Here is a 26,550-nt window from a genome sequence, read left to right on the forward strand (position 1 = left end):
TCCTCATCGTGAGCACAGCCACACACCTGTTCAGCAGTGCTGGTGACGAGGCCTTGGTGCAGCCTGAGAGCCTGTTTCTGAGAGAAACGCTGAGTCTGGTTGTTCCTTAGCAGGGCACGCTGGATCTGTCACACACACACACACACACACACACACACACACACACACACACACACACACACACACACACACACACACACACGCGCGCGCACACACGACACAAACACGCACACACGCACAGAAAACAAACACGGAGGAAGAGGAGTGGTGATGACAGGTGTTTACAAAGTGCGGTGTGCGGGAGACAGGAGACGAACCCATTTGCATGGTAATAAGGAGACTAGAGAGAGAGGTTTGATCCCTAGAAAAAAAAAATACGGGACGCCTTTAATCTGTTTTCTTGACTCAGCAGGTGGATGCGTTGACTGCATCATCATCTTAGCATATGTAAAGAATGATTGAATAAAGAGTTGCACAGGGACTCACACACATTGTCCAAGCTAATAAAACCTCAAATTAAATTAAAAGCTCTCCTTAGGGAACCGTGTTTGATTAGAACCAGAAAGTCTGCAGGCTGGAGCTGGTGTTAGAAGAACTTAACAGTCAGAAATCCTACAGATGTATACACATAGTAACATGTTAGCTTTGTGGAGCTGTATCAGAAATGCACCTTCAGTCACAAGCCTCCGGGGAAGACGGACTTTGCTATTGACTGAAAACCAAGCTGTCACGGAAATAGTGTTTGACATGCAGCTTGCTACCTGGAGCTTGCAAGCTAGCTGATGAGTAGCAAAAGGAAGCAAAATGACCATTTCAGCAACTACAATGATTAATATTTAATTATGGCCAACTCTCCTGCTTAGCACCATTAGCAGCCACACTTTATGAGGACTTGTTTAATGGATTTTATTAGGATAAGCACACAAAAAGACACAGCTGCTAAGAAAGGCCACATTTGCTGTATGTACACTGCCTGTCATTTTTTTTTCTTTGACATCGGCTGTTGTGTTGCTGTCAGTTAGTTTCATGCTTTGATTGGCAACTTGAAAAAGTTCTCCGATTACAAATACAAGAAACTGAGTCTACAATCAAAATAAGAATCTTGACACGTATGTGTCGACGTGCCAGATTGACAGACGGCAGCACAATGCAAACTGACAACTGGTGCTCGGCTGATCAAAAAGTGAAAACTCTGAATCGGCGTTGATTTTCTTCGGAAAATGGAACACAGGTGGACTTCAAATATGTCTTTGTTCCCTGGCAAGAAAAACCCCCCAACTACAATTCAAGTGGCCTTTAAAACTTGAAGCAACCACATCATAATTGCAAAGGCAACCATGCAACCCACTGCCAAGAAACTGTACGTCTGAGATAAGAGATCTGTCACTTTCTGGCTTTTTTTTTCTTTTTTTCAAAGTAACAGGACGCGCCAAGAGAAATGCTGCAGAGCAGATACTCAGAATCAGAGAGAGGAAGAAAATAAATCATCAGAAGAGTTTTAAAAAATCTTGACATTTCGGCATATGGCATGAGTGACAGAGCAAACTCAAACTCAAAGAACACTTCTGAATGTTGCTGGCAATGACCAGCGTAGAGCAGTATAACTAAATTGCATAAATTAACAATTAACTGAATAATGTTGTTGGAATTTTTTAATGTGACCATTACACCCTGCAGCAAAGATGCCCGCCTGGGCTTTTTCTTGGGTTGTTTCTGCCTAAAGACCTCCTGGAGGAACCTCCAGGGCTAAAAAATGAAGCAAACACAAGTTCCAAAGACTGTACTTCCTCAAGTAGGCACTTGGCGTTGCCTCCAAGTCAATGCCTCTGAGTTAATCCCCATAGGTTCTTATATAAAATGCCTCATATTAGCTGTTATATAGCAGGTACCAACACAAATGTTCTATGCTTGATTCACAGCAATAAGTATTATCTGCGTCATAACATGGCTTTGCTGTGTGGTACATCCATCCACACCATATTTTAGTTAAACCACAGACTGTATATGTTTTTATCATGATAATACTAATTTTCATCTAAATAGACTCTAGTGTTGCATTCCAAGACAAGTCTGATTTTAATTTGAGAGCATGAGAGCAAACCCTCATAGCACCCTATTACCCAAACAGCGCAGCCCACTCTCAGACTGCAGGCTTACTTTTAGGTCCTAGGGTTTCTAAAAGTAGAAACGGTAGACAGAGCTTTCAGCTATCAAGCTCCTCTCCTGTGGAGCTAGAGCTCCCAGTTTGCATTCGGGAAAGATGCACCTTCCCTACTTTTGAGCTTTTTTGACATAGCTTATAGCCAAAGTTAAATCAGGTGACCATGAACCTTTTTTTCTTATTATGCCGCTACCAGGCAGACTGCTGGAGGACTTCCCATGACAAACCAAGCATTGGTCACTCCCTTTTTTTCTTTCCCTGTGTGTTTCTGTGCCACTATTGCCATTTCTGTACAGCACTTTGTGACCGACTGTCTGTGAAAAGCGCTTAATAAATAAACCTTACTTACTTATTATGTTAGAAACTGTCTCCACTCTCAATTAGGTTGCGTTTTATCCCCCCCAAAGGAAAAGAAGTGGCAGCAGATAGCTGCCTCTCCCTGAGTCTGGCCTACTGGAAGTCTGTTCTTATCAAAAGGGAGTTCTTTCTCCCTAAAGACGCCAAGTGCATGCTGTAAGGAACTGTCAGATCTTATGTGACTTTGCAGCTGATCAAACACACAAACCCACACATGTGCAATAAGACTAAGTGCAATACTCTTTTTCTGACAAAGTTGTATTTTTACTCAGTTGTATATAGCATTTGTATTCTATTTTTTATCCTATTGTATATATTATTTTATTCTATTCTATTCTATTCTATTCTGTACAGTTGTGTACAGTATCTTATTCTATCCCAGTGTTCTCTAATTTTTGCTATATAACTTTGCACTGTCCAGTTTCTGCTGTAACAAAACAAATTTCCCACGTGTGGGACTATTAAAGGTTATCTTATCTTATCACCTCACAATATAAAGCACTGTAATATCACCTTTTTTGGGAATTATATAAATAAAAGTGAATTGAATTAAGTTTTTAAATCCTTTAAACTGAAACTGTAATACATGGATGCAATATGAATATGACACAGACAGAACTACGTTAGCAGTTGCAGACATCTGGAATCTGTATTACAGATTGCAAACCTAACTCTCCGAAGGACTCTGGCAGTATTAGAGAAGTCATTCTCATGTCACAACATATCATACAGACATCAACATAATCATCTCTGGGAACGTTCACATTTAATCATCACTTCTAACGCACGAGTAAATGAAAGCCATTCATCAGACCCACGCCTCAGTGTGACTCTAATTACCAGGCTCTTATTAACCATCTGCGCCTTGCAACATGATGCAGCAAATTTAACAAACCACAGGCTAAAGAAAAGAAGTCCTCCTCACCTTGGTCAGGGCTTGGTCGGTCTTCTCTGGGGCGCTGCGGTACGCTTGAGTGACATCGCTGAGGGGCAGGGGCATGTATTGCAAGGTAAAGTTGCTATTTGTTGCAGAGCGAAGGAAGACAAAGAGGGGCAGATAGAAAGACAATATTACCGTGGCAATTATAAACTGGAGGAACTGTGATGTTAACAAGAACAAACAGGAAATGCCCGGGGCACTTATAACAGCTGTCTGCAATTCCCTAATACGCAAATACACCCACACACCCTTGTACACACAGACAGAGATGCGAGGGTACAAACTTCACACCCACACTTATTTGACTGGCACACACGTCAGGAGAATGATGAAACATTCTGTAATCGCAAACATCACGCAGAGATGGTTATCTGCCTTTCATATGGGTGTGTGAGTGATGCGTTTCATGTGTGTGTGCGTCCGCCCTCTTCAAAAGGATGTTGGTGTGCTGCGTTGCGTTCGTCTTACTGCTCCAACGCTCTCGCCACATCTTGGAAGCCTGTCGCCGTGGTGTTGTTGCGATCCCACGTCACACTCCTGAGGGGGATTAAAGCAGCGGGAAATGGGGTAAGACCGGCACCGAGAGGAGGGAAAAGGAGAAGAGGATCGGTTGCTTTCTAAAGTGCCTAATCCACATTAAAATCTCACACACACACATCAAAGTTACAGTACGTCTTTGACCACGCAGGACAAACATAAAAATCAAGATATTCGTCGGAGCTTTCTTTTAGCTAGGTGTATGGTATCCCAACATTACAGATGCATGAACAACTGCCGTGCCGCTAATGAGCTTCTGTTATTTCGCAGAGCAGAATTTCCACCTACACCCAACACTGACAAGCTCCTGTTTTTAATACATCACTCATTTTCAGCTCATCTTTCCTTTCATCCCCCCCGAGTTGGTTTGCCCTAGAAATTCAATCAGCAAAAACCCAGATCTATCTCTTCAGGTGGTCTCCCTCTCCGATCTCTTCGTAACTTTCACATCCAACCTTTCCCAACACACACACAGTACTACTCCACCCCCACCCCACAACCCCAGTCTTCAAGGAGGCTTCTGACCTCCTTTGCCCTTTCTCAATGTTTTATTGACTCCTGTTACAACTCTAAAGTCAAACATACCTCTGAACATGAAGTGTTATTCGGTGTGTTGTTAAGGGCGGTGCTGTAAAAGCTATGCCTGAAAGGCCCCCCTCCCACTAATTCATCTCTCCAGTTTGTAACATCCCTCAGGCTACTCAGTATTAGGTCCGGTCCTAATACCCCCCACCCACCCAGGAGATAAGGCTCTTCTTATCTCCTACATGCCACTCCACCCCCTCCTGTCTTTGAAGCACCACCTTCAATTCACTGTTCATAGAAGCCTCACTCTATCCCCTCCCTAAACCTAACATATTAATTTTCTCTCTTTAATCTGCTCTCTATAGCATCTTCTCCTACGTGTATGAGATTCTCTGATCTGCACTGAAATCCCCTCTTTTCTTCATCTTAATCGTTCATTACTGCTGTAACACACACACCTACCTAAGTGTTGTGTTAATCTGCAGAGCTTTGCTGAGCATCTTGGCCCCAGAGTCCTCCAGGAGGTTGCCGCTCAGGTCCACCTTCCGCAAGCAAGCATTGGAGCCCAGGGCGTTGACCAGCACTGTGCCCCGCTGCCGAAGCCTCGAGTCAGCCAGCGAGAGGGACTGCAGGGCCTGGAGGATGCCAGGGGAGCAGGGAGGAACCAATATGGAAGCATATTTGAAAATCAGATTATTATTTTTTTTTTTTAGAGAGGGTAATTATATGTGAGAAACACCACCTATGTTTAAATGATAAAAGCAACATCCACCTAAAGCAAGAAGTTATTACTTCCAATTTCATCCATACTCTAAAAGAAATCTGTGAATTTATCAGGTTCATTAATTATTACAAATTCTGTTCAAATTTAATTAGGGAAAAAAATCAATAATGAAAGAACATGGTTGAAAATCAGATCAGATTTCATTTCAAACCCTCATTCATTATTAATTGTTGTTTTGCTGTTTTACTCGTTAGGACTTTGAAATGCACGCTGAACTAATTTGATTGTTAACACTCCTTTAAATGATGTTGTTGATGTACAAATTGGACGCTTTTTCTGTTAAAAAAAGGTTTGAAAAAGGCTCTACTGAAGGTTTTTGCCTGTCTCTGTTTAAACGACTATGAACACGTTTCTGAATATTCCTTATGCACACAAAGATTTCCAGCCATGCACAGTCTCCTGTGGTTAACTCTCCTGGACCTGGCTAGGATTATAACAACGTCTACAATATTTAGAAAAATACTCATTCGTTTTCTTGGAAAGAGTTAGATGTGAAGATCGATGCTATTCTCATGTCTGTATGGTAGATATAAACCTGGAGCAAGCAGTTTTTTGGAGGGGTTAAAAAACAATTAAACACAGGAGAAAAAGGATGACATTTTTACAGCTTAAAACAAACAAGAATGAGGTTCCAGTTAGTTTTAGTTAGTTAGTTTTTGGAGAATCTGTAATATTGCCTCTGCACACCAGCACAGTGGATTTTAGATCAAACAATCAAGATGAATATTTCCTTGCTTTGAGTTTGGTTTGCTTTTGCAGTGTGGTTTTGTGCCAGTATCGTAATTTTGCAGTACGAATCACTCCAATGAGTTTTGGAGCATTTGGGTTTTGAACAGAGAGTTTAGCCCTGTACACTTGAGAATTCACCTGTGACCCAGTTCCACTGTATGCCCATACCATAACACTGCCTCCACCATGTCTGACAGACAATATTGTATGCTACAAATCAAGTTTTCTTTGGTCCTTCTCCATATTTTTCTCTTGCAATCTTTTAAGTTTAGGCTGATCTTACTTTCATCTATGCAAATAATTTTTTCCAGTAGTGTGCAGGCGCTCTTAGATGGTTTCTGGCAGAGTCTAGTGGGGTCTTCGTGCTCTTGAGTGTAACAAGTGGTTTGCACTTTGTTGTAAACCCTCTGCATTTCCATTCACGAAGGGGTCTCTTGATGGCAGACCTTGACAGAGACACTCCTACCTCTGTGGGACTGTTCCTGACTTAGGTTTGAGTTGAGTAAGGTTTGAGCAAAAATGGAGGACTGTGTATAAAAATTGCTGTAGTTCCAAAACAGTTTATGCTACACTTTTGTTAAACCCCTTGAATTAAAGCTGAAAATCTGCACTTCAATGACATGTTGACCGATTCCTTTAAAATCCACACTCATGGTGTACAGACTATGAAACAAACTATTTCCTTATCCCTACTGATGCCAGTCTTATGCATTCTGAATCATCTTCATTTCATTTAGTCTGTTGAGAGTTCTCTTTTTTCTCACGTTTGAGGCTAGAAGCCTTTTATGACTCATACTAGAGTGTTAACATGGTACTAACACTAATGCCAACAGTCTGCAGGGGACACTCACAGATTGTTTCGATGCTTGTGTTTTCAACACTTAATGTGTGAGATGACTACGGCTGACCTCTGACGAAGTGCCTGTGTAATTCCTTTAAATGTGCACATTTACAACCGCCTGCGCCAGTGTTGGTGCGCTTTCGTACAAGCATCAGTCCATGTTCGCTTCTGGAGCATCGTTGTGAACTATCACCATCAACAGTGGTAAATAATTGAGTAAGCTACTTGTCATGCTGAATTTGCGCAGCAGAGAGAGCCTCGGGAGCCCCGCGTACAAACTGAGACCAAATGAATCATTCGTCTGGCTCGTAGACAGCGTGGCTCGTGTGCATGTTTATACCTTGCGCGTGTGGCAGGTGGGAGATGGAGCTTAAGAGCGCACGAATGAGGATACAAGAATTAAACTGTGACAAGCGAGGGTTTGTGCGCGCGGTGACAAATCTCGGAGGTCCGCGTGGGCGTGCATCTGAGCATGACACCACAGAGAATTTGTGCACGTACAATATGTTACATAATCAAACTCACACACTCTTCTTCTTGCACCAAATGAACTAGTTTCTGCAGAATTTCATCCAGCACCCTGAGGAGGCAAAAACAAGAGGGAAAGCATTCATCATCTGCATCATCTCCACAAACCATCTGCACAGCTGCTTCCCCCCCGCGCGGTCCGTACCTGCCCTTGATGTTGAAGTTCTTCCCCAGCATCAGGTGTTTGAGGGAGGGGTGCCGGGAGAACGCTGGGATGACAGCCAGCAAGTCAGCATCCAAACCTACACACACACACAAACAGAAGACAACACACATCACTGGAGTACGAGCGCAACGCCAGCAGTGGTACGCTCAGCGGAGCTTATGTGAAAACTCATTCAAAGTAGACCTTTAATTACATCCTAGTACGTGCCAATAAAAAAGTAGAAACACGCCTGAAACTTCAAGTTATTCTGGACCATAAATAGGCAATCCATTAACTGGTATAAAAAACTGAACAAGTCGTATTTTATTACATAAAATTGAGTATTATTGGGCCGTTATACCAGTGACTCATGATTTACTGAGCCAGGTGCTAACATTTCTGGCCCTCAAAGCTCCATTTTTTCCCTCTCTCTGTCTCTCATAGTCCATTTTGGAACAAAATCTCACTGCCCACTGAAATTCCAAAATACTCCCAATTAAACCTCCTCCTTCTCACACCCACTCACCTTTTCAAAAGCTCAAGGATAGAGGATGCTGCTAAATGGAAGCGGTTACCATGGCAAGATATTTCAGAGTAAAATGCCTCATTCAGGGATCAAAAATATCTGCGGGTTAAATAAACTCCAGCGCTCGCAGTGAAGTGCATTCATTTTACGAAAGCTTGCTATGACACATTCGAGGAGGGAGGGTGATGGAAGCTGCACGCAGCTAATGTTTCAGGTATTATTAGCGTCTCTGTTATAATACGATAACTAGATTACTGGCTGTTCGGGAAAACGAGTTGGTCAGCGGTCAGCAGGGTAGGTGGTAAAAACAGTCCAATATATATTTTTAGCTCTAGTTTTTACCCATTACAACGTCACAGGATTCATTGATTAAGTGTCGGATTTTTTACTGAAACTTCAAGGTGAAGAGAAGTCCTGTAAAATTTGGAAATCTAGCAAACCAAACATGGACATGCATCATGACCAGAACTACACTTTACTGTGTATGTACCCTGATGCCTGCAAATTCCCAGTTCAGTAGTTTATGGTATTTATTTAAAGACAGTTTAATTGGACTGCACAAATAATGGTCTTTAAAAGAGATTTCGATAACTCCCACAAACAGGACTAAGATTAGGCAAGAATCAAAACATGCCTTTGTTAGTATGTTAACACAGTGATTCAAATTCACACATACATTTGCATCATCAGTGGTATGATACAGCAGGTCTTTGTTCACTATGCCCAGCTGGTAATCCGGTCTTGAATGTAAAGAAAAAAATCTGGTGTCCTCATGAATGATCACATCATTGTTGGACTATGAAGAAATACATTAGTTCAGCCACTAAACTCACACTTGTAGATAAGGGGACTGGCATCAGCTTCTTTATTCATGCTTCAAAATCTCATTCTCATTTTATCAGTCATGCAGCTGACTAGTAAATTCTAATCGCATTCATGTGGGTGTGCAGGGCAGCCATCATAACCCAGTGCTATTACTGTGCTGATAAGATAAAACAAAACGGTTTGTTGACATAGATCCCTCCACTATCCCAACCGCCTCCTTAATAGATTAGCTTTTGGTGTTTTTGATTCAACTCAGATCATGTACACGTATGTATTACTCTATAGCGCCTTTCCTCTCACAAACACTGCTGTGTCGCTTTTATACATTTAACCTTTTCATATTTTCCCATAGTTTAATTTTTCTTTGCAAAATCAGCTACTTTGTTGCCAGAACACTTTTCCATCACTAGGATTGGTCAGATGTTGCCAACGCCAGCCTGTGAACATGCAGGGGTTTACTTAGCGAGCCAATAACCAGCTCCGTGTGACCACTTATATTGATCGCCACAGGGAGGGTAAGTGAGTCCAGATAACAGTAAGACACCCTGGGTATGATGAACTCTCTTCATAGTGCAGGCCTCTGGTTGTTGTGTTTGTGGCATTTCAAGTACAAGTGCTGCCAACAGTGAAGCTGCAGATTCCCCTCAAACTGTCCAGTGTCAACACTCACGGCTGAAGGGTGCTTCTCCCAGCTCTACTTACATTTTCATTTACTGGTTGTTATAAAATGTGGATAGATAGATCAGGAAATAACCAATATCAACCAACAGTACTGGCCCACCGATAAATCAGCCAGGCTCTAGTGACTGAGACTGGTTCACTAGTTTAGTTTAAAAGAAAGCCATTCAATTTAAAAGCTGATGGAGTCAAAACAGTAGTCTATACGATTTACAGCTACCCAACACACATACAACAACCCCTTTAAGTGCATCCCTTGTGGGTTCTTACCATTATCAGAGATATCTAAAGTCCCCACACATGAAACTCGAGGAAACAGCTCCTGAATCACCCCGGCACCTGCTGACCTCAACTGTGGAAGGCAGACAGAGAGGAGCGGAGCATGATGGGATAGCCACAGGAGGTAATATATGAAGATGATGAGTGAATACACCCGGAGTACAGACCGACAGAGCGTACCTCACAGCTGCTGATGTCCAGGTGTAAATCAGTGATATGAGGGTTATTGGACAAACCGAGGAACAGCGCCCTGAAGGAAAACAGAGGTAGGATGGGATGGGAAAGAGAGGGAGAGAGAGGAAATAAAGATTAATCGTGAAGCAGATATAGAAAAAGGGGTACGAAAATGATAGTTAGATAAGAGGAAATGTTGAGAAACAGAGGTCAATTGAGGCACAAGGACGAGCAAAAACCACATTGGAAAAGAAAAATAAATAAAAATCAGTTCCACTTGAATCCAATCGCCTTTTTTCTCCCTCTAACAACCTGAATGGATCAACCACCCCTTCCTGCCCCACATTCTCCTCTGCACACCTAAAAGTTTAAGAACCATCTTAAAGGATTTAGAGAAAAGTAGCTTAAATATAAGATTCATAGCTCACTAAGTTGGCAACAGAAATTACCTCAAAAACCTTCAATTTTTATTCAGAAGTGGCCGACTGTAGTGACTGTACATTTACACAAGCCCAGCTGGATGCAGGAAAAAAAATACATTTGCACATCAAGGCTCCGCTGGAGGTTGTTCTTGTGCAATGAATACACATTTAAGAGTTATGCACCATGAGGAGGTAATGAGGAGAAGTGCTAAGTGGGGAGTCCGCTCCATCCATTTTGGCTGGGATCCATCACGCAGCGCGCAATCATCCCAATTGCTGGCATTTTGCTTTGTTTTCTCTGCTATTGATTGTGTTCAGCAGGCTATTAGCTTAGCAGAGAAACTGTAATATTGCAAAACTCCATTTATCCCCGTTGGGAAACTCCTTTTTTTTTCTTCTTTTTTTTTGCTTGGCTGCTCTGTGAGCTGGTTTAGCTACAGATCTCCTGAAGCTGGTGGGCATAGAGTCCTCCACAAAGACACGTCAGCACAGTGGAAGCTGGCCAACACGGGGCTTCAGTCTGTGTCAACTGATTGAAGGCCAGTCAACTAACGGAACAGTAAACTGGCTCCACTGTCAAGGAAAAGCATTTGAAACCTAATGTGCACCTTGATGATTAACTTTCACTGGTGGTTTGGATGCAAACCACACTCCATATGGTATAAGCTATTTTTGTACTGAAACAATGATGACAGAAAAATGGCAACCTTGTTCGTTGAGCGGTTTTTGCTTTAAATTAGGACAGGTTAAGGTACTATCCTCCTCCTATCAAGGCCTCTGCATGCATTAAATTTAGAGTACAGGAATAGGAACGCAAAAATAATGCATTGGGTGGGGGGCTCTCACATTTTTACGAGTCTCCTCTTGGATGGAAAACCGAAAGGCCTTCAGCAGTCTTCCTCCTTGAGCTCAGTTTATACAGTGTTTTGAAACTAAAGCAGCTTACAGCATCATGAGTGGATACATTTTTAGCTTGAGTGGCCCCAGTGGGAATTCATTCTTCAGCACTCACAGTCAAAACTGCCGGTGACACCCTCAACAAGGTTAGGAGTTAAAAATAACAAGATGCGCGAGTCTGTCTTATAACCCACATATATCAGCAACCTCTGCTGAAGCTAAACAGAACATGAGTTCTGGCTGTACCCGCAAAGTTTCCATTCATCACTATTCTCCCGCAAAAGTAAAAAATGTACCTGATCGCACAGCTGCTCGGCAGGCAGTCTGAGGGGGAAACGCTGCGTCCAATATCATAAAGAAAGAAACGTGTCTCCCTCAAGTCCGCGTTTGCTCATTTAAGGCATTTCATCCCGTAATTGGATTATTTTGCGGATTTCATTACTCCTACTGTGCATGAAATTTGTAGTAGAAATGCTGGGAGACATCATGCAAAAAATTAATAAAGTGGGTTTTTTTTAAAGCAACAGATTCGCTTAATTCATAATTCCAAGCCTACTGTAATATTTCTATTTTCAAAAAGGACTTTAAACTTATCTTGTAGGAGTAAGTGGCTTCTCCAAATTTCAGTCGTAAAGTATGTAGGAGGCACAGGAACACACTTTCTCCAGTGTCTCCTTAGCAGGTAATTTATAGCTTTTTTCCTCTAATAATACTAGCATAATATTTCAGTGGCTGCTTGATGTCTATATTAGCGCATCCTGTTGGCATCTTGGCTTTTATTACAGGATATTTTGCCAAGTCAGTATATGCATCCCATCTAGAGATTTCCCAAATGAAGTGGAAGAGAATCAGATGCCAGTTGGCTGTCACAAATGATGATATACAGGTCAAAGCTAAACGTATATTCAGCAGAATATTTATACTGTAGCCACATCAAGAAGACCCAGTGTATCGATGCATAATTAGAATAAAAAACTAACAGTAGTTAGGTCGGGACCACAAGAGTCTAAAGATGATTGGTATTTCTATCTGCAGTAATTTATATTTGACAGTGTGGGCTCTTTTGTGAGATAGCAGCAGCAAACCTAGCAAGTATGAGACTGATCAAGTTAGACACAGCATGAAAGGCAAAGCAGGAAGGGTGGGTTGCCAAGCTGCTTGCACCTCCACAGCAACTGTGGGCGGGCTAGAGCATTTTGAGTAGCACAACCTATACGAGCTCTAACGGGACGGGACGGCAGCAGAGTTCGACTGACACAGCCTTATGAGCTAAAGCAAAGCCCAACCCAATTTTGTTTCCAACTCCATTTAGGGTGTGCGCTAATTTCATAATAACACTCCTTTGTATGACTCCCTGAATTAAACTGTAATTAAACCTGAAGACTGATGACAAAAAAGTCAATTTCTTGTGACTGGTTTTGTCATAATGTCACATCATAAAGACAGATTCTAATTTGGCTTATCAGATATGTGCACCCCTAATTATCATGGGTTGGTCCTGATGACAGCATACAATTACCAGTTTGCTGCCAGACACTGAGCTTGAGCACATTCTTTGACCCTCTTTATATGTAGCCTTAACATGCCAGTTAGTCATATATAGTGCTTTGGTACCTTTATGGCAGCTGTGCCCAGCGCTGACTTTGATCTATGTGTCATACGAGAAAAGAGACCTCTCTCTTCACAGGTCACTTCTTCTGTCAGAACTATGAGCATCTTCACAGAGCAGCTTTTGAAAGGTTGTTTTGATGCATTTTTCTGACTGACTTGTTTATCTGGCATTTTTCTCCTTTATCTATATCTGGATACAGGTTTGTGACTCTTTTGGGGATTATATCTTCTTTTTTCCACCGTAAAATAAACTTTAGGCTTTTGTGCCATATGGAAATACAATGTAATGAGCCAAGGTCCAGTAACACATAACAATACATACAAAAGATCCTGAGGTACTGTGCAAAAGCAATAGGGTTTTTTTCCTCCCACTGGACGTTGCTTGATTTTTTAGTCATTTTCAGTCCTCACCATTTACAGAGGAATGGGGGTTTTTTTTGTTTTTTATTTCTCAAGTCACTTAACACTGACTTATGAATCATTACACATTAGTAGGAACCTTTAAATATTTGACACCGGACCTGAGAGATGGATTTGGTCCTCCAGTAGATCAATCTACTGTTCACTGATGCCTCATCAGAAACTGTGTCAGTAGAAGGGTGGCTGTCAAGAAGCCAAGGAAAGGAAAAGAGGAGAAAAGGCTGAGGTATCCCAAATTGCACAAGACCTGGACTGAAAATCACTGGCAACCAGTCTCATGAAGTCATTAACCCAAATATGGTTCAAATCCTTGTCAACATATGGAGGGGTTCAGGTAAAGGTTACAACAGTGGATGTCTACAGTCATCTGTAAAACACAGTGGAGGCTCTTTCACAGTTTTGCACTGCATTTTGGCCGGTGGTGTGAGTAGCCTTGTTAAAATTTAGTGAATAATGAACATAAAAAAGTACCATCAGATTTTGATACACCACGCAGCAACATCTGTCTGATTGGCGACAGCTTCAGTTTTCAGCATGACAATGATCCTAAATAGCCAATGCAGTAAAAACATGCATGGATAGAAAAACACTATCAGTCTTGGATTGGCCTCCCCAGAGTCCGGACCTCAGCATTACTGAAGGGATCATCTTGACAGAGACGAGAACAAAAGGCAGCCAACATCCAAAGAAGAGTACTGAATGTCGTTCAAGAAGCCTGGAGACTGTTTAAAGAAATCACAATAAAGCTGCCTGCTGCGACTGTGTTGAGGAATAAAGGTGGTCATACCAAATATTGACTTGCATTCTTGTTAGAATTGTGCAAACTGTGCCTTTTAAACTTTATGTCCATGTACACCTGCATGTTTTTAAATACAATTGTTGCACTTCTTTTCCACTTTCCTCATATACATAAATGATGGGTGGCTCAAGACTTTTGCACAGCACTTCCAATTTCCAGTTTGATTTTCCCTGAAAATCCATGCGTTTGACAGCGACTCACCTCATTGAATCAGGGGGGACCTTCATAGAGGCCAGGCTGACATGTGTGAGGCTGAATGCTGAGCTGAAGAACTGACGGAAAGTTGGCAGAGAATCTCTGGCTTTTCTGGAAAAAGGACAGTACAGGAAAAAACAGGAAGATTTTAAAATAGAGGAGGAGAGGAGCACCGAGGAGAGCATTTAAGTTAAATCTTAATCAGGCAGACCGAAAAATAGGATGAGACTGATCTATAACAAGAGGGAGGATGACAGGAGGACTTGATACGCTCATAAAGACTGACAGAGAGTTTGCAGTAGACAAGCAGAGCAATGACAGGGGGGGAACAAGGCAGGGAAGAGAGCCAGGAGAAGGCTGAAGCAAAAAAGATGCTCGCTGCGACATTTAGGTCAGTATTATATCAACCCGACAGCGTGAAAAGGTGAAGTCGGCATTAATTACTGCCATCACTTAAAAGGCAACACGGACCTATTATCTAACCATCTGCCTGGCATATACAGCACATTAGCCCGTCATCATAGGAAGCACAGAGAATAAGTCTCCATGTATGAACAACATTCCTCTGAGTCAGAGTAGGGACTGTACTCGGCATTCATGGAATGAATATAGTGTACTGTTTCCGATCTGTTTAGCACTTGTCAAAGCTGTCAATCTGCCGTTCCAGCCCCCGCGCTGTACACATAATTCACCACAGGGGAGGATGAGGAAGGGAGGCTAGAGAAGGAACGATAAAGTCATGAGTGGCGAGGAGGAGGAGGAGGAGGAGGAGGAGGAGATTGAGGGGAAGGATGAATTCATCTTGCAGAAAGATGAAGTTTGTTTTTCTTGGAAAGATTACCTGCTATCGCTCTTCAGGCGGCTGATATGTTGTTTACTTGTGCAGCACAAAACCCTTTTTTTAGCTTCTACCTGATAAACGAGTATTGCTGTCACTGATGAGGCACTTTGGATGCAAACTCATGAGAAGTAAAATTTACCTCATAGTTCACTAGTCAAAAAAACCCTTATAGATATAGAGAGCTAGACAATCTTTTATATTTGACACGAAAAGCACAGGTGCGGCTGACTTCATTAACAATTCTATGAAAGCAGAAGCAGCCACCAGGAATTTGAACTACAGCTGTGTCCTCGCTGCTGTGACGTGTGGCACGTGTCCATAAAAATTCACTCTACTTTTATTGCATAACTGCTCATTTTGTTTTGCCACAGAATCAATTAACACTGACCGTGGTTGAGCCAGTTATTTACTTTCAGAATAATTTCACATTTACAGGGCTTATAGAGAGTCTCGTGCCAAGTGTGCAAAGATTGCTAATTAGCATAAGTTCAGCTGAGGCTAGTAGGAATTCAATTAGTTGTTTTGAGTAAATGTTCAAAAAGCAAAATATCAGACAAATAAATTGATGATGGCAACAGATCAACAGTTGTTATGTACCCGATACTAAAGTTAAATGACAGGATTACTTTCTGAATGTTTCTTGGACTATAATGCTCACAGGTGACACTGTGGAGGTGGAGGTATGCTCTGAAGATTCATGGACGTAGTGAAGGAGGATATGAAGAAAGTTGGTGTGACAAAAGAGGATGATGAGGATAGAGAGGGCAGATCATCCACTATGATCATTCCTGAAGCATGAGCATTAAGAAAAAGACTTTTTAAATGTTTCTCAGTGTTTGTCAGTGATATACTGAGCCTTACTACCAGGGTTATTCCATGAAAATTCAGTCCCTCCCACCTGAAATCTCATGTATTTTATGAAGCACACAGGCAAAGGCATGCATGTTGTGCATTTCCTCTCAGCACTTTTGAAATGCTGAGGGTGAAAAACATTTTTTTTTTTTTTACCAAAATCAATGTCATACCCACTCCCAGTACCACAGTTTAAAACCAAAGTTTTTTCTCAGCATGATTTTTTTTTTTTCTTTGACCAGCTTTGAACATCGATATGTCCTTGTCCACTAGAATAGGCCCTGAGCAACAGATCCACAGAGTTGGAAGTGCTCAGCCAACAGTCTCTACAGACTGTGTAGAGATGCCATGGACTCTATTCAACACATAGTAGCAGGATGTAAGATTCAAGCTGGAAACGCATACATTTGGAAGCACAACCTAGTGACTGTGATAGGCTACAGGAACATCTGTGCTGCATATGGACTAGAAGTCCCCAAGTCCCGATGTGAAATCCCACCAAAGATGGTTGAGAACAACAGGGCTAAGGTCCTGTGGGAGTTCCAGTTCCAGACAGACAAGCAGCCAACCAACCAGACATAGAGGTGGTTGACATGGAAGATTGGAAAAAAGTTGTGACAGATGTGGCGATCCCAGCAGATAGCAACATCAGGAAGAAGAAGCATGAGAAAATAGAGTACCAGGAGTACAAGGAGCTAAAGGAACAACTGGAGTAGATTTGAAAAGTAAAATCCAAACAGGTCCCAGTGGTAACAAGAGCATTATGAACTATAACCCCAAAACTAGATGGGTGACTCCAACAGATTCCAGGTACAAAATCAGAGATCTCCGTCCAAAAGAGCACAGTCCTAATTAGCAGAACCCCCAAACTCCAAGGACTCTGATAGAGCACCCAAGCTTGAGAAAAACAGACAAACTACCACCCAGGGGTGATGGAGGAGTTATATATACCGTATGTTCACAGTCCCTGATCCATCCTGACTGCAGAATTGATGGTTCACCAAATTATTGTTGATTTAATATGACAGCAAACTACAATAAAAGGCTTATTCCTTACTTTAACAGTTTAATCATACTTTAAATCATTTAAGGTTCGTCTTTTCCAATGATGCTTTAGCTCCTTATTGTAATGGCTTCCTTAAACTCGACCAACACTTTGATTCCTTTATCTGAATTAAGCCATTTCAGAAACACAGTCACACTGAAACATGAGCACTTTCAAACAAGTCCTTCAAACTTCGTCAACACTTTGTCAACCTTACTGTTCAACATCCAGAAACGCACGAATTACTTTTAGTGTTTCCTCTTCCACTGACACTTCAGCTTGAAATTATGTCAGGCCTAGGCATCTGCTACGTCAGTCTCAGAGAGAAGGGCTTTAAAAGATTCATGTTAAAAAATTGTCTGGAAAGCTGGGGAAGGAAGCGTTTTGTGGAAGTCCCCTCAAAGCATCTACAACAGAGAGTGTAAACTTAGCCACGGTTATGAAAACTGCACCAGGATGAAACAAGCCAGAACGATCCTTTTAATCAAAAAAGAGAGACATCACCTGTCTTTAGAAATACACCCTGTAATGCTGCACCAGCCCCCGAAAATAGCCTAAAAGGGAAAGCTGCTCTGCACTCTCCTCTCCTCTGATTGCTGAGCCAATTTTGTCATGTGTTTGGCACAGCTGCTTCACAGATATGAGCGCAGTAATTTGACTGGCTGGGAATATAATGAATAATCACTACACCCTTCCAATTTCTGTTCCACTTCACCAAATTCCTGTGTGCATATTGCAGCGTGAGCCCGAGCCCTTATTGTCCTTGTGCACACGACCCAGTGCTTCACACTGACTGTTGTGACTGCACTGTTTAAAAACGGGACTATTAGAATATAATTTAGCAACTTGCCACGCTGGCCTTGACAAATTTGACCAGGACACATTTAACTTTTAACGGGTGCTCATTTTAAACGTGGCGTACGCACACGGGCGAAAGTAAACGTGCTGAACTGTGGCGTCTGTATTGCCATTAGGCAAATGCATGGTTGACAGAGTACAGTAACGTGTTTTAGAACATTCGCCCCATGTAGACAAAACCATGTTAACTTGGCTATAAGATTAAACTGCATGGCGAGAGAGAAAATGAGAAAGGGAAAATGTGAGATAAAGAGGGGGAAAAAGTGGGAGAAAATGAAGTTATGAGGGATTAAAAAAAAAGGAAAAGGTCACAAGGAAAAAGAAAAAAGAAAAAAGAAGATAAAGACATTGAGGGAGACAGTAGTGAGAGAAACCCCAGCAGCTGCACTACAATCCCAAGTCGCTGCTTTTCAGATAACCTCCCAGTGTGTGTAACAGCAGCTCTCCTTTGACCCATTTGTAACGATTAGCATATAGCCTGTCAAAGCTGCACGGATACAGAATGGCTTCTGTCGCATAAGCAGATATGGTGTCACTGTCTCTCTCATGAAACACTCTCCAGAGAGCTCTATCAGCAACTTGTAACCGTGCCTGCATGTCTGTGTGGCAGCATCTTCATAGACTCCTCATTGGTAGTCAAAAGTGACCACATCTGTATGTGTGCAAAGGGTAAAGGAGTGGTCTGAGGCAGCCCGCTCCATATTCATGAGCGGCAGTCAGGTGGTCGGTTCTTATCAAGTCGGTTCAGTTTCGTGCCTTCATGTGGTTACGGCAACACAGCAGCCATCTGACTGGCATCACCGAGCCAGTGCGCATTTAATACCACAAGAGCAGCAGGAGGACTGCAACTAGGAACTACAAACACAGGAATGATGCGAGGAGAAAGAGCAAAGGTAAAGATGATGAAATGTGGAGAAGGTAGAGCGATAAGGATACAGGGAAGGGGGAGTGGGGCGTATAAGTTGAGAATGATGAGGAAGGAAAGGAGAGAGGTATAAATGAGGGAAGAAGAGTTATGAAAAAGGGAACGATAAAAAGCAGACAGAAAAGACTGATGGAGAATGGATGCCATAAGTAAAAGGAAGGGGAGAAATAGAGGTGCTGCTAGACAGGTGGAAAAAAAAAAAAAAAAGATGGATAGAGAGATACAGTAGATAAAAGTAGACACGGATAGGGGAAAAAAAGGAGGCATGAGAGCCTGGGGATTGGAACAATAATTCCCGTCTAAAATTAGTCTCATTTTTCACCAACTTTTTTCTCTGTAATTCTGTAATGTAATATGCTGAGCAGGGAAGCTCCCGGGCTCCTGTGGGACATGACATGATGAGAGCCGGAACGGCTTCTGCCTGCTAGTGAAGTAAACAAACACACACAGGGTTCAACCGCACACACGCACGCCAACAACAACGACAACCCAAGCACTGCTGGGCATGCATACAAGTGCTTGACAGACAGAAAACCTGTTAGCAAACAGAGACATGTGTACATTAAAGAAAGCTGGAAACATTCGGCACACACAGATGCAGCGAGGCAGAATAAATGAGGAATGCGATGTGAGGTTGTATGCTAATTCTATCAGCGAGGTCCAGGGCTAAACGCTAATCTACGGGAAATAAATGATGATGCTCGCTCTCCTCTGTGCCTCCTGACTGGAAAATTTCCAGAGCTGTTTGGCTGAGTCATATTAAGAAAACTGGGATTTACACTTGAGGTGAATGCCCACCTGTGAGAGAAGGAGTTCTTGGAGAGATTCAGGTAGGAGAGGTCAGCGCAGCAGCCTCGCAGCAAGGCCCCAAACAACTGGCAGAGAAACAGAGAGATAAATGGGAGGTGTCATGTTCACTATGGTGAACACGATTGTGTTGTATAACAGTTATTTTGGCTCTTGAGCACTGAAAAAACGGTTATAGCACAAATTAAAGCTGACACAAACACAATGTGAAGACTCTTGAGTAAATATATATTTTGAAGTATAAAGACAGCCTTACTTGACATTGAAAAATAGAATTTAGCAGAAGCTCTGCATGTTGTAAAAAAAGGACGAGTACAACAAGATATGACTGGCGGTCAAATCAGGGCAAAAAACAGTCTCGTTTCGGGATTTATTTGATCCTTTCTGTGCCATATGGCTCGACTTTCCACAGAATAATGCAGTGTTTGTCATTAACTTTCTACAACCGCAAACAGGCGCATTTAGCATCTGCTGCAGTGATTTTCCAAGAAGTATGACATCGTCGGAAATCAATGCTGTAAATTCTCCTCTACAGGGTGAAAACAAAACAAAGTGAAACTCTGAGGCTGAGAGGAGTACATGATAAAAGATGCTCAGAGTCCTGCGTCAATCATTCATTCCACTCAGCATTGGACAATACTTACTCTAAATCACTGTATCTGAGTATAAAAGGTAGTTACTTGAGCTTTTGTTGCATTTGTACTTGTCAATTCAATACATTTGAAATACATTACATAAATATTCTACATAAAACATGGTAAGCTTGTAAAAAATGGTTCAATTGTTAAGTTCCACAGCTTAGTCATTTTTCCCCATATCAGCATCTGGTTTCACTTAAAGTCAATTCTATATTTTTACTCCAGTGCACAAAACTTTTTACTAAACTTCTCATTCTGGCTGTCAACAAGCACACTAATGTTTGGGCATTGTGACCTTCAATAGAACAAGCATATATTTTTCATGGCAAATTCTGCATGATTCACAGTTTGTCTAGTGCAACCCCTCACTGCATTTACAGTCTAAAAACAAGGTGTTTTATGATTCAGTCTCTGTTTGCATTCATATTACAAAAACAAAGAAAAGCATATAAGATCCCAAACCCTGTAATCCTGTGACAGGCTTTTGTTTTCTCTTCTACTTTGGCAAATCTATTTTGTACTTTGCTCAAAACACTGAGTACTGACTGAGAATAGTTTATTGGTATATAAACATCAGTCCACATACCATTCACTGTGACGGTGCCCATCTCCCTGAACCAGTGGGCTAATTACTAAACTATATTTAAAGTTTTGTAAAGGCTAAATTGCTACTCCACACAGATGCAACACTATTAGCAATCTAATCATGTCAAATAATAGTCACCAAGGCCACTATCTGAAAGAATAAGTAAGATCTAGTTTTTTAAGAATTCCACTTGTGAAGGAGAGTTGTACTCTGTTAAATTTGGTATTTGTTGAATTCATCTCTCTTTGGAGTTTAAATGCTAATTAACATTGTTCCTGTACTCAGAATTCAAACTGTCCTTGTATAAACTAGGCCTATAGAAATAAGAAGGTTTCTCAGTACGGCATTGAGCCAGGAAAAGAACTTTAGCTGAGCTAAAGCTTTAGTTAAAACACTGAATTAATTTTATTGTCTGTGAAAGACTGACAGAGAACATTTTCTCTCTACCTTAAAGAAATGTTTAAATGAAGGTTTGAATCATTAATATTTGTTTCAGAATATTTGGAAGCTGCTGCATGTCACCACTTACTCAAATCTACGCCCTAAATGAGCAACAATATAATGACTGAAAAATAAAATTGGTATTTTTATACTTATTAAAATAGAGTCTTGTTTGGCTACTTTTCCCGTGTATATTTAAGGGTTAACGGCCCCGAGTTCCAGCAGTCAAATGAAAAACAGCCAGTAGTGTTTCTGCCAATCTTTGAAAGAGTGTACAGAAAGTGCTCATCTGTCGGAGGAGTCTACTAATTCCCGATAGCAGGACCAAATGGGCAATAAGAAGTGTAATTGTATTGTACTGAATCAAAGTCAAGCTGAGCCCATACCAGGAAAAACGAATTACTATTCTTCAATTTGTTGCACTGGATATCTATCAAATGTTTAATGCCTCAAAAAAAAAGAAGCTGTACAGGATTCGTGCAGAAAACCAAGTATGCTGTGTCACGTGCATTTCTCTGCTTATATGATCCGTGCTGCATTATGCTGCACAGCGCCATGTATCATCCATCAGAGGCCATTATCAATCAAGCCATGCCTTGTGATGATATGGCTGACTTTCAAAATAAAGAGCTTTAGAGAGTACTAAAGTGAATGTGCAGGGACCTGTGATCCGCCCAATTTTAAAATAAAGATGATAAATATGTGTTTGTTAGGCAGGAGGACGCAAATTTGATTGGCATCAAACCAAACCCAGATTCCCTGGAATACTTTAAGCAGCATCCCATCACTTGTGAGAGGTTAAACTATCGGACAAATCCATTTTTTCGCTGGCAGTGTGATCCATCACGCAAATTGATTAATCGACCGTTGTCTGTGTGTCAAGCGTAGATTAAAAACAGAAACTTATTAATAATTCAATCCAACAAGCTAACACTAAAAAAGACTAATTTTCCCCGAGATAGCTCCTCTCTAAAGGATAAATGACAATTAGCACCAAAAAAAAAGGACATTAAGCGGGTCTCACAGAGAACTCTTTCTGTCACCCTCTGAAGGTGAGCAAGTTCAACTTGGAAATAAAGCAGAAGAGAAGCAATGACTTCCATCCATGCACATAATTCAATATAAAATTCATTGCCCACATTAACAGGACGGGTGGGCTAGTCCTCTGCAAAACAGATTCCTGGCTGACAAGCTCGCTGCTTTTAGGTGTTAAAACTGCTCAAGTGAAGAGCGGCGAGGGAGGAAAGTAAACGTATCACAGCGGCAAGAAAAGTCCAGAAACTTTTTCTTTTTTTCCCCATTTTTCCCCCCAAAAAGCATAATAAGTACAAATTAAGAGGAAATTATATTTTTGAGAAACCCAAAGTTAGTCAGTGTCTTTGCTCTGATTTAGTTGCACACTAAAACTTATTTAAACAACTGTATAGAAATAACATAATTATTCTGTATTGTGATAAATATTGTGAAAAAGCTTTAGATAAAGAGAATTTATCTATAGCTAGAATTGACATCAGTGATATTTCTTTCTCTTTCTTCTTTCAGAGGTTAAATATGTACTTCCTTTAATTTTCCTTATGTGTTGATTTTTCATTATTAAATCAGAGGTAGATGTTCTCTAAGCTGTAGCTTTAGTTTTTCATTTGATTTCTTCTTTTTTTATTAATTAATTTATCGTGATACAAATGAACTGGAGAAATATAAAGTTCAAATTTTGCATATCTTCAAATAGCAGAAGAAGAAGTATTGCACAGAACGACCCATTATATTAATATATCTACACATTACAGTATTAACTGATCCCTGTTCATGTAGTAATTTTAAATCTAGGTGACAGGAATCATTTTTATAAAGTACAGTTTGGTCTGCCATTACTAGTAGACTTTCAAAGTATTTACATCCTGTTGTTTTCAGCACTAACTCTATACTTTCACTTTCCCATGAAAGCTTAAGAATTTATTTTTTTAATGTAAAACTGCAGCACCCGTCATGTGGTGTTTGTACACAGTAACCATTAACTACATAAAATGTGTCTGTTTCATTAAACAATACAAAGTAAGAAAGGTTCCTACACTAAGCTTGACTTACAGTACTACATCAAATCTAAGGTGCAGCTGTACATTGTAACCTACACCTTAGAATTCATGCAGACCGCACCAGCTGTGATAGATCTGCTCGGTAGCAAAACCATGTAAACCAGTATATTATATATTATATATTATAATATTATAATAGTATAGGATATATTAGCACAGGATTAATGCCTCAGTGAAACAAAATGTCAAATGCCATAACTGTAACTAGCTGGCATGCAATGCTAATGCAAAAGCCAGTGCTTTGCTAACATAGACCTGTTTACTTTCACTGAAGCCTTCAAAACGGCACGAGTCTGTACACAGCGTCTCAGAGCTATGAAAGTAACAAAACAGCATGTTGTTCAATATTTATTTGCTCCAAGTCCAAAAGAATCCGCTGGGTTTCACTCGTGATGGTTAGCAGTGCAGAAACATACATTTAAATGCAGCTTTAAATGCAACTCCACCCGCCGTGGTAAAGCTCTACGGGATTCAGCCCAGAACAAATCAAGTTTTGGAAATATTTCTAAACATTTAAATCGAAAACATTTTTTAAATATATTTTTTTCACTGAACATCTCCAAACTATGCTAAACTAAACTTAGTTTAAGATGAAGTAGTTGGGTAAAAAGAATAAAATTCTGTTGCCTGTTATGGTGGATACAAATATAAAGTAGCTCAAAGTTCTGGTGTACTGTATTTGTAGTAGTCAGGACGGAAAATGGAGCATTTACTGTAGATCTTGTCCTGCTGAACCGCTGAACAATGGCAGTGCTTATCTTAGATCTGTAGCTGACTCTGACCTTTAACCTCCCTGCCGTGGTGGAAACGATAAAAAAAAGAATATTTATGTCTGTTCTACCCAACCTTGCCTGTCCCTACGGCCTTCTGTGGCATCAGCAGCAACACAGCACTGACAAAGCAGCAATGACTGAGAATGAACAATAAAATGTGACCTTTTCACAAACCCCTACATCTTCTAAGGAGACACAGACGTTAAAAACGTGAGTACAGTTGTAACTTTCAGCATTTTTAACCACACAGTATCGCATATTTGCAGCAAACCAACTGCCATCGCAGCAGTAATCTGCAGGGACAGACATGTTCAAGTGTGGCCAATGAACTCTCTCCCTGAGAGAAAGCTCCGTCATCCTTTCCACTGTTAGCATATCTGCTACCACAGCAAGACGCCATTTGTCACACTGGCTCACAGACATGCTAAATTTAGACATACAACAACAAAGATGCGAACAAAAGCTTGCAACAAATGCTTCTGTGTGCTTTCCGTAAAAGACATCATTTGTATAATTCACAAAGGTTATACATCTTCATTATTGGCCCTTCTAAGAGCTCCCACTTTCACCCAAAGCATTATGCAGAGAGAATCTCTATGAGATATGGAATAAAGTGAGGTTTTGTGTGGTAGGCGTTTCATATTCAGACCGCTAGGTCTTTCTGTTTCTTGGCTTGAATCCCATTCTAGTGATGAGATCAGATAGTGATGGGTGGATATCAACTGTAACAAAGACAGCGAGTACAAACCGAGTCCACAGTGCAGTCTGTCCCAGACAGGTCCAGGTGGACCAGGCAGTTAGGCTGGGCCAGGAAGAGGTACAGGTTCTGCATGGGAAGAAGGAGAGACTTTAATATAGTGTTAATATTTCTGAGTCAAGGATGTACACAAGTAATCATCTCCACAGTCAAGGGCAGTGGTCACTGGATTAATTGATACACTCTCACATGGGAATTAGTTAACATCATTAGGACCCAGTCAATGTAGGATTTTTAAGACCAATACCAATGCTGATGTTTAGTGATTTAAAAGTCTGATATTCTGATATCCTTTACTTTTTAGATTTTCATTTATCAACCGTTATAAATGCCAGTACAAACAGCTGCTGATATATAGATAAATCAGTCATGTTCTGAACAGCATCCAGCATTTTGACACCGATCTCTCACCCCAATCGGTCGTGGCAGATAGCGGAGCCTCCCTGAGCCTGGTTCTAGGCTCCCTGAACCTAGAGGTTTCTTCCCGTTAAAAGGGAGTTTTTCCTTCCCGCTGTCGCCAAAGTGCTTGCTCATAGGGGGTCATATGATTGTTGGGTTTTTCTTTGTATGTATTATTGTAGGATCTACCTTACAATATAAACCGCCTTGAGGTGACTGTTGTTGTGATTTGGCGCTATATAAATAAAACTGAATTGAACTGAATGGATTAAAGAAAATGACTGACTTTCACTAAATCACAATGTCAAAATTAATCTGTAAAGTGATCTAAACTGAGTATAAACCTATATTACATATTAAATTATAGACATAAAATGTCTTAATTATATATAAACATGTTTCAGTTGTTTATGTATATTAGTATAAATACTACTATTAATATTTGTAACATCTGACATTTGCATCTGCAATAACTGGAAAAACCCTCTAAGCAATTCAGCTAAACTGTGACCTAAACGCACAAGTCAGGGTATGGATTTAAAAAAAAAAAAAGCCTGACTAAGCAGCTAAGGCAACACCGAAGGAGTGCTGAGCTTCAGAGACTCAGCCTGAAAGCCTGAAGAGATTGTGGAGGCAGTAGCAACTTGCTAGTCGCTTCATCTTCCACAGTTTTATGGGGAAGTGGAAAAGAAAATGATCATTCTTTAAAAAGCGCAGGCATCTCAGCTACAGTTTGCCAGGAGGCACATGGGAGACTCTGAAGTAGGCTGGAAGAAGCCCCTGTGGTCTGATAAGACCAAAATGAAGCATTTTGCCCTTCAGAATCTGTAGCTGGGCTGAAAAATGTTTTTTCACTGCGCAAACTGACTGAACCTGGTCAAAGAAAGTCAGAATCAATACTTATGTACGCATGTATTTTTTTTACATTTTATATAAAAATGCCAGATTTCCATCCTAAGGTGGCATAACAGCAGGACTGAAAAAATGATGATTTTCCAGTTTATCAGCATTAATATATTTTAAACAGTGTAAGTAACAAAGGCCTGAGAATTTTCCATGCAATGATACATTGACTCTTTCCTGATGGGCAAGTGTAAAAACTCCTTATTATAATATTACAAGATTCCTTTCCCCCCCTCCTCCACTCAAGATTTTTTACAGT

At 40.9% G+C, this 26,550-nt stretch overlaps 1 protein-coding gene across 9 annotated transcripts in view; it reads right to left on the reverse strand.

Moving 5' to 3' along the window:
• carmil3 (capping protein regulator and myosin 1 linker 3) overlaps positions 1 to 26,550 on the reverse strand; it is a 94,539-nt gene that overhangs the window by 25,156 nt on the left and 42,833 nt on the right. For all 9 annotated transcript variants that reach the window (XR_005608973.1, XM_039601794.1, XM_039601793.1 and 6 more), the window contains 11 exons: positions 24,981 to 25,058; positions 19,693 to 19,769; positions 14,380 to 14,484; positions 10,036 to 10,105; positions 9,847 to 9,928; positions 7,548 to 7,644; positions 7,400 to 7,454; positions 4,983 to 5,155; positions 3,927 to 3,995; positions 3,444 to 3,537; positions 27 to 125 (listed from right to left, as the gene is read on the reverse strand). Coding sequence is in view for 8 of the 9 variants with exons in the window: in XM_039601794.1 (XP_039457728.1) it covers positions 27 to 125; positions 3,444 to 3,537; positions 3,927 to 3,995; positions 4,983 to 5,155; positions 7,400 to 7,454; positions 7,548 to 7,644; positions 9,847 to 9,928; positions 10,036 to 10,105; positions 14,380 to 14,484; positions 19,693 to 19,769; positions 24,981 to 25,058 (999 nt within the window). In the remaining variant the exon portion in view is untranslated. The remainder of the gene's footprint in view (positions 1 to 26; positions 126 to 3,443; positions 3,538 to 3,926; positions 3,996 to 4,982; positions 5,156 to 7,399; positions 7,455 to 7,547; positions 7,645 to 9,846; positions 9,929 to 10,035; positions 10,106 to 14,379; positions 14,485 to 19,692; positions 19,770 to 24,980; positions 25,059 to 26,550) is intronic.

The sequence above is a fragment of the Oreochromis aureus genome, linkage group 18 (assembly GCF_013358895.1).
Source record: "Oreochromis aureus strain Israel breed Guangdong linkage group 18, ZZ_aureus, whole genome shotgun sequence".
NCBI classification, from domain to species: domain Eukaryota; kingdom Metazoa; phylum Chordata; class Actinopteri; order Cichliformes; family Cichlidae; genus Oreochromis; species Oreochromis aureus.